The sequence below is a fragment of the Mytilus edulis genome, chromosome 1 (genome assembly GCF_963676685.1).
Source record: "Mytilus edulis chromosome 1, xbMytEdul2.2, whole genome shotgun sequence".
Classification (NCBI taxonomy): Eukaryota; Metazoa; Mollusca; class Bivalvia; order Mytilida; family Mytilidae; genus Mytilus; species Mytilus edulis.
The window spans coordinates 88,951,662-88,967,661 of NC_092344.1; the positions used below are offsets into that span (position 1 = coordinate 88,951,662).

A 16,000-nucleotide genomic window follows, 5' to 3' on the forward strand; every position below is an offset into this window, starting at 1 on the left:
AGAGTTTTTACGTTAATTTTGTAGATGATTTTTCCGAGTGAGTACTCAAGTATTGCTTGGTATTATAACATGAGAACAAATCCAATTTATAAGTGTTCCTGCAGTATATTAAAGATTATTTACCAATGTTTTCTTCTTCTCCTGGTTCTTTAGTGGTCCCTTGTTCACTGTCTTTGAAACAAATCTGAAGAGTAAAATGACAATATTTATAACATGATGATTAGCATCACTCACTATAGATCCTACCAATAATATGAGAAGGACAAGTTTTATTAGTGGATAAAACCTAGGTTCCTGTAATAAACCACAGAACTTCAGTGAGTTGTTGCCAATCTCTATCACAAATTTAAACCAATATAAATGCATTTTATTTTTTTTTGCAAATGATTACAGCGAGACTCAAGACCTTTATCTTGGACGAAGTGATCATATATGGCCACATGTAAAGGCCCTCATCAATCACATCATCAGTAAGAGTTCTCACTTAATTTATCAATTGATATGCATAAGAAATGTAAAGACGCTTTAAACAGGTAATTTTAACATTTTGTAAGTGTCTATATGTTTCAAGTGTGTAAATGAAAAAGCTTTGAATGTGATTGCCACATATTCGTATATTCGTAAAGATTCATGTTTTTCAGAAGAAATATTAAACCTTTAGTTTTCTGACTTTCTAACTGTAAAATCAAACCAAATCAAGATAGTGTCCACCTGGAAATAAAGTACTTGATCATATTTTACATATGTATATATGGTATCAAAACTCACACCAGGAATAAATGCTTTCAAATCCGGTAGATTTTCATAGAATACTCTAGAGTCTTCATCTTCAAATAAAGTGGTATCACCAACATACTGAAACTAAAGTCAATGTCAAGATTATAAACTTCTGAACACAATTCATATTATATGTGAAATCAACTGCCTTGAAGTTTTAAAGTCTTTTTAGTGAAGGAAAAATTCTAACTTTTCGTAATCATTCATAGTAAAATCATAGAAATTGATGCAAATGGTCCTAGTCATTGGTTGAGAAACAATCGTATTAAACAGCTCTCTTCATCAAATGTGAAAAAAAACTTACAATAAAAGTGTGTGCAAGAGAACTGATAACTAATTCAACAATAACTCAATTGACTCAATAAGAACATTGTTTTGGTTTAAGTTGTTCAAAACACTAAACACTCCAATTCATAAATCTTGGAGTTAATTCCCTTTATAATTCCATATTTGTTTTCATTTTCTATTCAAATTACAGCTCATAAAAGTAGTGTTAAAAGATTAGCAGTAACATTTATGAACACATACACAATGACAAAACTTAACTTTAAACAAAAGAATACTAAGCCAACCTACAGTACCTCAGCATCTTTCTCTGGGTGAAAGATATCAAATCCACTTTCATCATCTCTCTTCATATCTGTACAGAAAAAAATACAGTTTTACATCTAAGACAAAGTATCCCACACACATGTCATATGCAAAGCTTGATTTTCATGTTTATATTTTTCAATTATCTTTTAAAGACATGATGCATTTGTAGTAATTACTTTCAACTTTTTAATGAAAACAATTAGCTATAAATATATAATATGTGATATAAACTATCTTCATAAAACAATATAGATAACACAGAAAAAAATATAAATTTAAGCAAATAATTGACTTATCTTTCAATAAAAAAAACAAATTTGACTAAATAGTTACCTTCTTCAGGTAAATCTGGCAAATCTTCATCCAACAAATCCTAAATAGAAAATAACATTTGTTATCACTCAATTAAAACTAAGCCCCTCCCCTCCATTCAAGACCTTAAAACTGCAGAAAAACTTGTATAATATCTATATTTTCTTGCAAATAGTCAGTTCAGTTTTAATATTTACCAATCATAGTTCATAATATCATTTGTAAATCAGGTATTTTAATGTGAGTTAATAGTTTCATGGGAGAAAACCATTAACATGACAAAGATCTTCCATTCTCCTGTTATTTAGTTTTGTTTATTACCAAAAAGGTTGAGGTCAGGCAAATCTCATTTGAGGAACATGTGACCTTGCAAGGATCCCATATTCCAATTAGTATTATCATATAACTCATAATACCGTATTTGGGCATGTATAGTCCGCACTTTTTTTCCTTAAATATGTAGTTTGTACAAGGGGTGCGGACTATACACACCTATAGACGGTTTTCGAAATTTATAAAAAAAAAAAAATTTTTTTTTTTTTTTTTTTTAATTTCGTTTTTTTCTGCACTAATAATGTATATTGGAGACGTTAATTATATTTATTTCAATTAATTCTTATTCTTTTTAAACTTTTCTCTTCAAAATTGATTAGTCAAAGTAAAGGTGTGACATCCTGTATAGGTAATCAAGAGGGGTAATTAAGGATTAAGTATGGGTGTGTAGCAATTAAATAATGATGTCAAGTTTTGACAGATGTTAAATATTATAATCCCCAGGCAATATAACAACATGATCAATGAAAAGATTATATAAGATTAAATAGTTTAAAAATTTTGATTACTGCTAATTAATTTTGATAAATGTTTGATCTCTTTTTTCTTTTGTTCCATAATATTCAAATTATTTCTGTTATATTATTCATCAGCTTGGACATACTTAGACAAATGTTGATTTTAAAAGGGATATTTTGATTAATAATTACTTTAATAAAATTATGAAATATTAATTACCTGATGAAAAGCTCTACCATTTCATTATTTTTCATGAAATAAATAAAACAAAATTTATTATTTTTATAAAAAACATGGAGAATAGATCACTTTCAGTGGATTTTAACAGTGAACTAGACTTTTAATTTTTTTTTTTTTTTTTTTTTTACAAAACTTTTTTTCTCGATTTTAAGGGGATGAAAAGGGGGTGCGGACTATACATAACTGCGTACTATACACGGCCGAATACGGTAAGTGAAAAATTCCCATAACAACAAAAAAATGCAGAATGTGAAAAAATAATTGAATAAAATGCACTGAATTTGGAAAACCTGTTTGAACTGAAGCAACAAAAAAACATTCTTCCTAAAGCTCTATCAAATACTTACAGCAAATACTGAAGTATTGGTAAACAGTTTCTGGTAACCAGTCAGTAATGCATCATAATGTTCCTTTCTATCCTGACTTATCTCCCCTTTTGTGTGAAGGATTTTCCTGTTTTGTCTTTCCACTGATTTAAGTTCTTTATGATCTTTAATCAGATGCTTACAGAGAGACTGGTAATAATCTCCAAACAAATTTCTACATGCTTTTTGTCTTTCTGGTGTCAGCATCTGAAATAAGAAGATTGTATAAAGTTATGCTAAACAACTTAATCCTTCTTGCTGGCTAAAGAAGAAATGTGATTTATAGGACTTAAAAATTAGAACCTGTCAATTCTAAACAAAGTAAAACTAATATGTTGTCTTCAAGATTTCAACACATACACAAGCATTCATTACAAACTTGACTGAAAATATTGAACCTTTAACTAGTTACTACACAAATCTTAAGTTACAAACTTTGATATATATATATATTCAGTACTTACAGATCTTTTGGGAATGTTTCCTCCATATTTCTCTGACAGAAGTCTGCAAGTATAAATTCCAAAGTTATAAATGATGTATGTGTGTCCATTCCTCTAGTATCCATATTTTAACTTATGTGTATCAAATTTACACTGTCTCAATAAACATGGTGTAATCTCTTGCTTACTATCTTCTCTGATAATAAATATAATTAAGTTATTTATTTCTCTAATAAAAGAGTTGATTTGGTAAGATTCGGATATTCTGTATAAAAAGAACTGTAACTTGCTCAAGTTTTTTTACTTCAGAGAACAAGAAGATGCAGAAATTTTGTGCAAGAGGTGAAACAATCTGTGGCAAATACTTAGAAATCATGTCCAAAGTTTCTGACTTAATTTTACCATTTTTATTGTCCATAGTTTAGTCTATTTAGAAGCATTTCTGTATCAACTTTGTATCAGATGTTTTTTTTATCATCTCAACAACTAAGATGAATAGGGATATTTACCTGAACTTCCTTGGTATCAGACCAGCATAATCTTCCCCACAATGTTTACAGAAGCTGGTCACTATAGACAGGTTATTATGCCCCTCTTTATCATTATTCATCAGAAGTCCTAGTTGATTTGCCAACAGTCCCAAACCTTCTCTGTGTTTGATTACACCAACAGAAACCAGCTCAGCGAAGAACCTCAGATCAACCCTGTATTTACTAGGATTACTGATCTGTAATGCAACATAAACATAAAATAAACCAACAGAAACCAGCTCAGCAAAGAACCTCAGATCAACCCTGTATTTACTAGGATTGCTGATCTGTAATGCAACATAAACATAAAATAAAGCCAAGAATATCATTTCAACTCTAATGACGTTGTACTAATCTGGTTTGCAAATTGTATGATACAAAAAACCTATTGATCCTTGTAAATTATGTTGGGCATTTTTTTCGGTTTCCTAAATGATATTTTGACCATTCAGAAAAAATAATAAAATCCATAAAGAATACAATTTGTGAATTGGTCTTATTAAAAACAAGACAAAGGCATATAATATATGGAATACTTTATCTATTTGTTTGTTTGCTTCATTCACTATTACAATATATCACAAGGCAATCCCATCATAATTGTTGTTCTTTGTGCAAGTCTTATATTTCATTTCTCAATCCATCACCAATTGGTAAATAATCCAACTCTAAACAACAAAGAACAAAGACTTTAAACTTTCAAAACTACAAAGAAATAGTTAAGGTGGTACCCAACACTTTCACTAAAATTAATTTGGCTCGTTTAATTTTCAAAAAATTTTGTCAAGTATTTACTTTGACCCTAAAACAAAAATTTAAAAATTTCACAAATTTTGAACCAACCGTTTTGTCAGAAAAAATACACTGGTTATATAGCAGTTTGACAAACACCAGTTTTGATCATTGAGAAGCTTAATATTCCATTTACAACACAACGTAATTAAAACGTTTAGCTGACTTTACAGAGTTATCTCCCTGTAGTGTTAGGTACCACCTTAAATTAAAAACTCGTAAGGGTTCCGCGGAACCCAGTGTCTCACCTACTTTTGCTGTAAATCGCAGGCTCAACAAAAATAAGGAAAAAAATCAATAAAAATATTCCTCTTGATACTATCTTTTGATTGGAAGAAGCTTCTGTCCAAGTTTGGTAAAAATCCAAAATAGTTTATGAATCTAATAAATGTTTTAAAAACTTAACTGCAGACTGTATGTAATGTTAACTGGAAGATTAATAAGTAAAATACAGATACACAGGTACAAAATATTAACAAAATTTCCTTCAAGATACTAACTTTTGATCATAAACAAGCTTCTGTCTAAGTTTGGTACAAATTAAAAATAGTATAAGAAAGTCATTAAAATTTTTAAAAATTTAACCACAGAGTGAATGTGTTGTTTCCTGGCAGATAATCTAAGTCCATTTAAAAGTAAAATACAGAAAAAAATGGTTTTTTTTTACAAAATTTACTTTTGGATACTATCTTATCATCATAAACAAGCTTAGGTCCAAGTTTGGTACAAACCAGGTTAGTTTAAGAAAGTTATTAAATTTTAAAAACTTTAACCCTGTTCAAAATTTACTTCTGGATACTATATTATGATCATAAACAAGCTTCTGTCCAAGTTTGGTACAAACTCAGGATAGTTTAAGAAAGTTATTAAAATTTTATAAAGTTTATCAACAGAGTGAATGTAATGTTTGCCCGCAGAAAAACTAAGTCCATTTATAAGTAAAATATGGAAAAAATGGAATTTTATTTTTACAAAATTTACTTCTGGAAACTAGCTTCTGATCATAAACAAGCTTCTGTCCACGTTTAGTAGAAATCCAGTATAGTTTAAGAAAGTTATTAAAATTTCAAAAACTTTACCCACAGAGTGAACATTTGTGGATGCCGCCGACGTAATTTAGGATCACTTAGTCTCGCTTTTTCTACTAAAGTCGAAGGCTCGACAAAAACTAAAGAGCCTGTGATTGCTCAACGATCTTTACTACAGACTTTCTTAATCAAACCACCATACTTTAGAATTGTGGAGAAATATAAACGGATTGTAACTACTGTAGTTCAAAATTCAATGAAACATGAAATTTTCAGTTGCTTGCAATATAAACTTATATTTTAGAATATTTCAACTTTAAATTATATTAAAAAATTCAAGAACCATTATTTGATAAAGCTAACTGCAAAAAAAATTAACATTCAAGGATGACGGTTATGAATATGACGCACACAAAGTTGTATAATAAAACAAAATGAATAAAATGAAAAAAATGATCAACATGCATGCTATATACTTACTTTACCATGTTTACGTTCAATAAGTACTATACCAAAAAGTATCTATTAAATTAAGGGCTTGAAATGTTAATATAGTAGCATAAAACACAAATAAAAAGATTGTAGCAAATTTTCTTACATTTTTATTTAAATACAAAGGAAAGAAATTATTATCAAGATTAACTTGAATTTACTAGGGATCTAAATACTATACTTATAGCTTTCATGTCAAAAAATCTTTGGATATATTAGAAATAAACCAAGCAGGAAGTAAATCTGGCAAATAATTATAGATCAGGATAATATGCTAGCATGCTCACATGGGGTTAAAGATACAAAATTGCAACATTTTCCTTTATCGAAGAGAATATTAAGAACTTTAAAGATTTTGTTATGAATGAATGCACCACTTTTTCACCATATGCAGTAAATGTAGTTCATCAAAAAAAGTTTCTAACTCCAATATGGCTTGCAGCGTTCTTTGTAAATAGCTTCATTAAGTTTCAGATATTATCAAAATGAACCACAATAAAAAGGGAAAGTTGAGTTTCAGCTAAGGACATAGGATACAGAAAAGATCACTTTGATTTCTCCATAAAATGTTGACACAAAGTCAATTTGAATATGCACTGGAAATATGCAAGGAAAGATATACCCTCATGACTTACTTTTCAAGATATTTCAGTAGTAAATTTGCATGTTTTGGAATTAACAAACCTTTTCGTCTTTTTTATGTAGTAAATATTTCTGCCAGTTTTCCATGAGAGCAATAGGAAAGTCTGCATATCTCTGATACATCAAACTACAGATCAAAACAGCACATGGAATGTCAGACATCTTTAATTTAGCTTCTGTAATAGCCGCTGCCTGTCAAACATCATCAGTATTATACCAAACATTTCATTGAACTTTATTATGACAAGAGATATAAGAACTGTACAAATTTTGAATTCTGTGGCACTAAAACTAGGGTTTTTTTTCAGTAAAAAATGAGATATTTTGAGCTTCATTTTAAGTTTTTTATTCAAAAACCAATTCTGCAAAATACTGTTTTTTGTAGGATAGGTTATTATTTTTTTTCAGTTAAATTTCAAAACATCAAAAATATATAATTTTTTCTTTGATCACTTTATTCAGGTATGCATTGTTTAAGCTTTTTAAAATCCATTCTTCTGTTTAAAAGTTTGTGTTTGTATTGTATGTTACCACATACACTCTGTATTGAAACTTACAACTTCACCAACATATTTACTCAAGTTCAATGCTTCAAAGTCTTTCACTAGACTGTCTTTCTGACCTTCAGTAAGATTTCTCTGTAAATATAAAGATCATATTATAACTTTTGATGGAAGAAATATGTAAATTGGTAAAATGGACAAGTCAAAAATTATCAGGTTTCTATTTTATATACTGTAATCCAAACAAAACTTCACCAGTGATTTATTTTTACTACTTTTACGAGTAGCAAAAAGCAAGTATAAATGGTTATTGGAAAGTACAAACACTTCAATCTTCCCTTATTTAAATACATGAGAAAATATATGATGCAAAAATAAATCAACAAAAAAGTTTATCAGCATAACAACACATGCACAGCTATGCTTGCCGTTCTCATCACAAAAACTGACTAAAATATTTGAGAATCTCCAATCAGCAACACTCATATATGAATAAATATTTTTAACCTCTACTTTAAGTATTTCTTATATCAAAGTACTTTTCAACCCTATTGAGATCTTTATAATTAATATAAACTATACAAACCAGTTTCTTGACAAATGCTGTATTCTTCTTTAAATTTGAATCAAGTTTCCTGAAGAAAGCTTCATCTGGTCGGTTTTCTATAATCATGATAATATGTCAAGAAATTTTTGATAATTTTTTTTTATAACTTTCTGAATGAGAATTTAAAAATAAGACATAATTATGTATCTTATGACTAAATTCTTTCTGTGATAGCTTTAAACATCAAAATTGAACTATTTTTATTTATTTCTTATATCAGCCATTCAGTACAAAGCATTTATCAATAATCACAATGGTCAACTATATGCTGCTATATTGTTTAGTAATCCTTGGTGAAGTGGTTGGTGCATCAGACTACTAACACAAAGGTTCCTGATTCGATCCCCGTTCCAGAGTGAAAATTTCCTTTTCAACTCTCCCTTGACACCATTTGTGATATTGTCTTCAGAAATGATGATAGTCAGTGAGAAGGGGGCAATAAATGGCTGACCCTTGTTAAGAGAAAGCCATATCTCTTGCACGTAAAAGACACCCTTGTAGAATTCGAAAAGGGCAGGCTATTACTGATACAAGGCAGCACTTACACCAGCAAAGTGGAAAGGGATTAATATAAGTTGCAATATCTTGTTTCCCAATCCACTATAAAAGAATATTTTCAAACTAAACAAACAATATATAATTTTTCATAACTAAAATATGATGTTCTTATCATTACAATATGGGACCAGGTGCTCCGCAGGGCGCAGCTTTATACGACCGCAGAGGTTGAACCCTGAACAGTTGGGGCAAGTATGGACAAAACATTAAAGCTTGATACAGCTCTGAATTTGGATTGTGATAAAATTTTTGACATCATATGGGTTTCTTACACAAAACAAATGTCAAGATCTTACAAATCAATTAAAGATTTCTTCTTCAAACTTTTCAAAAATTTGAAATTTGAGAAATTTAAAAAAAAAGACGGAAAACTACTAACACCCCACTTTTTTCAATTAGTCCATAACCTGACATTTCTCTAAACATAATTAACAAGTAATATAAGGGAGGTAAATCTGAACATACCAAACAGTGTATGTTAAATGTTTATGAATTACCTCCCTTACACTGCTTTTAAATTGTCTTAATTGTCCATTGACCAGAAAAACCTAGTTTTCCCCTTTTTTTGCCCCTAATTCCAAAATATTTTGAGCCATAACCCCCCAAAGTGAATGCTAACTATCCTTTCATGGTATGGAAACTTGTGGCATAATTTCAGAGAGATTCATACACTTAAACACAAGTAATTGCTTGAAAACTACAAAAATGCTTATTTTGGGCCCTCTTTTTGACCCCTAATTCCTAAACTATTGAGACCATAACCCCCAAAATCAATACTTATATCCCTCTATGGTATGGAAACTTGTGGTATAATTTCAGAGAGATTCCTACACTTATACTAAACCTGATGCTCTGCAGGGCGCAGCTTTATACGACCGCAGAGGTCGAACCCTGAACAGTTGGGGCTAGTATGGACACAGCATTCAAGCTGGATACAGATCTGAATTTGGATTGTGATTAAATAGTTGACACAGCTTTATAAGTATTATTTTTTTTTTTTGCTTTTGAGCAATTCACTATGCTGTTAAATATTAATTCCTCTCAAAAAAAAATAATTTAAAGAAATTTTCTTTTTATTTTCTGAAATCTGAAATGAGAAAAATTGACCCCCTCCCATTTTTTTTTTCACCTCCCCCTTTCCCTTATCCCAAAATGATCTCAATTCAAATTTCTAATTGAGTTTGCAACAATAACTTCTCATTTAAATATATCATAAAATATTAAAACATAAAATGTCTTACAGTCATGGTTAAAATTAATATTAATTAATAGTAACTTCTAAAAAAATAAATGAGGAATGTGTCCAAAGGGACACAGAGGATGCTAGCATATAACGTTATAAAGGGACATAACTTAAGAACTGTAAAAGTGAAGCTGTCAAAAATTGAACTTGAACTAAGTTTAGGTAATAAGCATTATATACACATTTCATTAAATTTAGTTGAGAGAAGAGAAACTAAAAATTCTTCAATTTTTCCATTTGTAAAGGGGCATAACTCTAGAATAGTAATCAAAGTGATTGTAATCACTGAATGGTAATACTGCTTTAATTTATCAGTTATTAGTGAAGTGAATATTGCATTGTATATTGCATTGATTTAAGTTTATTCAACCACTATTCTGGACTAAGAAAGATAACTCCAATTTTCAAAGAAATTAGATAAAGCATTGGTTTTTGGTGATTCAACAACCATTCTGAACAAAGAAAGATAACTCCAATTTATTGTCTTGAAACTACAAAAATGCCTCTTTTTGGCCCTTGATTCCTAGACTGTTTGCCCAATAACCCACAAAATATATCCAAACCTTCTACTTATGGTATTAAACATTGTGGTACAATTTCAGAACAATTGAAATACTTATACACAACTTTTTATACTGACACTAGATAAGTATTTGTATTGGGCCCCTTTGGGACCCTAATTCCTAAACCTTAGGGACCACAACCCCCAAAATCAATCCCAAGCTTCCTTTTGTGGTTATAAACATTGTGTTAAAATTTTAATGATTTCTATTTACTTATACTAAAGTTATTATCTGGAAACCATCCGTCTTCGGACAAAGACGACGACGTGATACCAATATACGACCGCAAAATTTTTTGCTGTCGTATAATAATTTATAATAGTGTTTCAGTCTATGAGTATTGCCTTACAATGACTAATAAGTGGTGTTGTTTAGGTTGGAATATATTAGAACACTTTTTACAGTCAAAACAAGACAAAATAAATACCTCCTATTGATGCATTTTTCTCTCTTAATTTGTCCTTCACATCTTGTTTCTCTTTGTTTTCTTTTATGAAGTCATTTAGAGATTTCTGAAAGAGAGAGCACAAACTTTGTATTATTTTTTCATGGTCAACCTTCAAATAACTTATAATTGACCTTGCAGTAAGATATCAAGGAAATTTATTTTCTCAAATAATCACTTTTCCAAGTCTATTTAAACCTCAAAATATGAACCATTGGAACAATCCGGAACAGTTGAAAATCATTGGAAATTTCTTATAATTGTTTGTTAGGTTCTAATATTTTCTGAACAGTAAAAAGCTCATCTATTTCATTTTATGACAGATAGACACCTTTTCATCTTCCAATAATTTCCTTGCATCTTCCTCTTCCTTTCTCTACAATAGATTCAAGATTCATACATGACATATGATATAAACATAGTTTGTAACTAAAGATGTATGCTGAACTTAAGATCACTTTTTTGCTTGCTTGAATAGTTAGAGTGTTGTGTCATTCAAATTTACCCCATACCTTCTTTTTCATACTTACTGCTCTTAAGTAAATATGAAGGTAATTGTGGTTGAGTTTGTTTCAACTATTAACTGTCTCAGGTACTGGTACTTTTATTCGAATAGTCATTAAGGAGTAGTAGACAGTGTGCAGTGTTCAGTACTTTTCTTTAAAAAGATAATAAACATGAACATTATAAAAAAAAACCACTTAGTTACCAAATTGTTTTTGGTTTGTTTTAACTTGTTTTGCAGCGTGAGATTGTCAGAATTAGAATATTCTGCCTGAATCAGTACAACACTACATATTTCCCCATGATTTTAGGGCATAGCATATGTTTTAAATGGAAACACAGAAAAGAACATCATATATAGCTTTTTCCACGAGCATTTGATGTATTTACTCAGTATATGTTATGTGAACTTACTGATGAAATACCATCATTCACACTTACTCTGAACTGTTGGTTTCTTTAGAGTAATTTTATGTTTTATAAAATAAAATCAAACCTTCTTTTCTTCTTCTTTCTGCTTCAATTCTTCCTCTTCCTTTCTTTTTTCTTCTTCCTTTTTCTTTTCTTCCTCTTCTTTCTGTCTTTTCTGGTCTTCTTCTTTCTGCCACTGTGCCTCCAGATCTGATGCAGACTTCACATGCTTAGACTTCAGGTCTGGTAAAGGTGCAGACTTCTTTCCACTGAAAAAATAATATTTTATCTGCTATAAAATATCAACATTTCAAAACCTCATGTCAAGTTATCACTCATTTATTTTTTTATGCAGACATTTTTCAATGATGTATAATAAGTCAAATCTCCATGAAATAATAAACCTTAAGCACTGAAGACTGTTTGTCGTGTATTAGAGATTATTTAGTATTGTGTCAGTTGTAAGGTTGTTGACATTGATCATTATTTACCAAAAAAAAGTATTTCATTCATAAGTAAAACAGATAGTTAATTTGTCAACAAGAAACATGGCTGAGCCGTGTTTAGAGAGAGACATATCTCTTGCATGTAAAAGACACCCTTATAGATTTCTAAAAAGAGTAGCTAAATGCTGCTACAAGGCAGCACTCCCACCCACAAAGTGGAAAGGGATTAATATAAGTTGCAATAACATGTTTCCCAATCCACTATAAATAAGAATGTTTAAACTAATCTAACAAGAAACATGATGATATTACAATATGAAATGGAACAATTCATTGAAACTTATGTCAGATGATGAAAAGGTCAAAAGCTACCTTTCACTATCTTTCAATGGCTTAGAACTGTTTTCTTTTGTACTCTTCCCATCACTGGACCTACATTAGAAATAAAAATACATGCAAATTAAATAATGAAAAGTTACAATTAAATAAAACACAATCAAATCTTAATTTACTCATTTCATCTTTTTCACAAAATGTTAAACGCCTATTTATCTTTTTATTTTTATTGTATATAAAGCATTAAGTAAATGTTCAGTTTAACAAGTTACTTTTAAAGAAAGATTTGCAATCTAAATGTAAAACCTTTAATACTGTATTTTAGAAAATGACAAAAATTCCTACCATTTTATTAATAAACAGCTGCATCAAGAGCCTATGCATATCAAATAAAATGGAAGAAAGAAATCTGCAAAATGTTCATGCAGATAAAAACTTGCAGAAGAATATTCTTAATAGGAATGTCAAGCTAATAAACTCCTTTTTATCATTTTGTTTATCAAATCACTTTCAAGTAATTGTTTAAGGTGTGGATAAACAGATGGACAACTGTACTATATCCAGAATGTAACCCGTCTATAAAATTGCCTTTTTTTACCATTGGAGTACTAGTCTTATAACCCTATAAACCTTGATGTTTGCAGGTATATGTAAATTTCCTATTTGTACATATAAAAAACATGTACATTTGTAATTTTCTAATATTTCACAACATTACAATAGAAGTAATTACTTTTATGCAATATAAATTATGCATTTGTATACACATACTTTGTCTTTGAATCACCACTTCCTCTTTTCCCATTTCTGTCATCTTTCCTTCTTTCATCTTCAAATCTCTTAGCTTTATCATCCCTGTTGTTTCTTTCCCTCTCTCGTCTGTCTGAATATCTTTTGGAATCTTTTTCTTCAGAACGTTTTCCTCTATCATCACTAATTTTTTTCCTTTGGTCATATTTTTCTTCCTCCTTTTTGTATCCTCTACCATCCCCCCTTCCACCAGTACTACTACGGCTGTCTGTCTTACTCCGTAGACTGTCCGGTTTACTTGGCTGACTTCGTGATGGTGATTCTCTAGTGTACGAATATTCATCAGGTTTCTTAGATACACTTTTGTTATCTTTCTTTTCAGATTTTTTACTTAAAGAATCATCAGAAGATGACTTTTTTGATGATTCATTTTTCTTTGCTGCTTTGTCATCGTTAGCCTTTTCTATAATTATCTCTTTCTTTTCATCTGTTTCAGTTGTATTGGGAGTGACATCTTGACCTGGCTTTCTACTACTTGTTATAATTGGCACTTCCTCACTTTCTTTTGTATTACTTGTTTCAGAGGGCACTTCAGCATTTTGGTTTGTATTACTTGTTTCAGAGGGCACATCCTCACTTTGTTTTGCATTACTTGTTTCTGAGGGCACTTCCTCACTTTGTTTTGTATTACTTGTTTCAGAGGGAACTTCCTCACTTTGTTTGGTATTACTTGTTTTCGAGGGCACCTCTTTCTCAACCTTTCCTTCTGATTCAACACTATCATCACATGTGTTACTTGTAATTTCTACACTAACAGCTGAATCAACCAGACTCAATGTGTCAGTTTCTTCAGAAAGGCTTTCAGTATCACACTTATATTGATCTACTGTATTTCCTGTAGCTGTTTCAGGTTTATCTTTTTCTATTTTCTTTTGAACATTTTCTCCTTCAGCATCATCTGTCAAGTCATTTGGTAAAGTCTCAGTACTTTCAACATTAACATCATCTGACTTACCTCCCCTTGTCAAAACCTCAACACTTACCCCATCACCCTCTTTAGTGTTATCTGAAACCTGAGATGTGTCAGTTTTATCATGAATCCCCTCATCATTTTTTATACAAACGGCCTCTGCTTCTGAAATGTTTTGACTTAATGAAATGTCGTCTGATTTCTCTTGTAAATTTGTAGAATGATTTGGATCTTCTGAATGATCTCCCCTGGCATTGTTTGTCTGATCTTCCGGTACACCGTCCACTGAACTTCCTATATTTTCATTATCACTCATCTTCTGCTACATCTGAAAAACAATGGATAATATAGTAGGATAACATGACCCCTAGAATGTGAGTTAAAGAACTGCAATACAACCAAATGTTGTCACAGAGATATGTATCACCTGTAAATAATTTGAGAATAATTTGATAGTAAAATGCAAATTTTCAGTCATTGAACCTTGACAAAAGGTACAGGAACATAGTATTCTGTGGAAACATTAGCTGCCAATGCTTGTACAGTTGCCATCGGTAATCCCATACCAGTTAATTGTATATTTTGGTTAATAGCATAATTTTCTCCTGCACAATACTATTTCTTAATCCTATATATTGTAATGTTAAAATATCTAGTTATCTGCATAGCCTAACAAGTGGCCTTTATGTTGATTGCATAGAAAACAATTGTCAGCTAGATATCCAAAGTTAAAACCATGAATTCTGACAATTTTTTTTTTTTTTTTTAAAGGTAACAGAAAATTGGAAAGTAAACTTTTCTTGAATCAATGAATACATTCTTTATTTGTTATTATGTATATCATATTCACATTGGGTATTGTCTAAATAAATTTTAAATCAGTTTCTTTGGAGTTCATATGGTGCCATATTGATTTATTTCACTTGTTTTATCAGGCGTATGACATTTGCGCTGATTTTTTAAATTTACATTCTTTCATTTGCACCGATTTCATTTTTTCATTTGCGACGATTTTATATTTGTTCCTAATTAGATGTATAGGTAAGTTAATACTTGTACATGTACTTTGTCTATACCATTGGTAAAATCTGGTTATAAATGTCATTCACTTATGTTTAAGTTAATTTTGATTCATATTGTTCTGGAACTTTATTGTAACATGATGGACATATTGTACACTGAAACAAGCCGATGGCCATACATATCGGAAGGTCAGTGTTCTGAAACATAACAACGTATCTTACAAAGTACCATAAAATCGTGAAAGCCAGAGTCACCACAGATTCTGATGGTCTGACTATTGTCAGAACACAGAGTGAGCATAATCATGTGGCAGTTGACCAAAAGACAGAGGCTAAAGAACTACGGGTACAGTCAAGGAAAAAGTCTGGAGATGTATCTTGTAGGCATTCTTCCACCTCCTCATGGTGAACAGGGAACAACAGTTATATAAAATTAAAATAGAGAATGGAAATAGGGGATGTGTCAAAGAGACAACAACCCGACAATAGAAAAAACAACAGCAGAAGGTCACCAACAGGTCTTCAATGTAGCGAGAAATTCCCGCACCCAGAGGCGTCCTTCAGCTGGCCCCTCAACAAATATATACTAGTTCAGTGATAATGAAGGCCATACTCATTTCCAAATTGTACACAAG

The 16,000-nt window shown here is 30.6% G+C and overlaps 1 protein-coding gene across 7 annotated transcripts in view; it reads right to left on the reverse strand.

Annotated features, from left to right (window-relative positions):
- LOC139515610 (regulator of nonsense transcripts 2-like) overlaps positions 1–16,000 on the reverse strand; it is a 62,919-nt gene that overhangs the window by 43,672 nt on the left and 3,247 nt on the right. For 4 of the 7 annotated variants that reach the window (XM_071305232.1, XM_071305248.1, XM_071305240.1 and 1 more), the window contains exons 2-17: positions 13,395–14,671; positions 12,660–12,719; positions 11,927–12,110; positions 11,258–11,302; positions 10,909–10,993; positions 8,097–8,173; positions 7,565–7,645; positions 7,050–7,199; positions 6,354–6,395; positions 4,033–4,250; positions 3,545–3,587; positions 3,063–3,287; positions 1,705–1,744; positions 1,359–1,417; positions 769–861; positions 124–184 (exon numbers count right to left, since the gene is read on the reverse strand). In XM_071305232.1, coding sequence (XP_071161333.1) covers positions 124–184; positions 769–861; positions 1,359–1,417; positions 1,705–1,744; positions 3,063–3,287; positions 3,545–3,587; positions 4,033–4,250; positions 6,354–6,395; positions 7,050–7,199; positions 7,565–7,645; positions 8,097–8,173; positions 10,909–10,993; positions 11,258–11,302; positions 11,927–12,110; positions 12,660–12,719; positions 13,395–14,659 — 2,728 coding nt within the window. In that variant the 5' untranslated portion in view covers positions 14,660–14,671. The remainder of the gene's footprint in view (positions 1–123; positions 185–768; positions 862–1,358; positions 1,418–1,704; positions 1,745–3,062; positions 3,288–3,544; positions 3,588–4,032; positions 4,251–6,353; positions 6,396–7,049; positions 7,200–7,564; positions 7,646–8,096; positions 8,174–10,908; positions 10,994–11,257; positions 11,303–11,926; positions 12,111–12,659; positions 12,720–13,394; positions 14,672–16,000) is intronic. The other 3 variants (XM_071305255.1, XM_071305267.1, XM_071305261.1) reach the window with 1 other exon arrangement.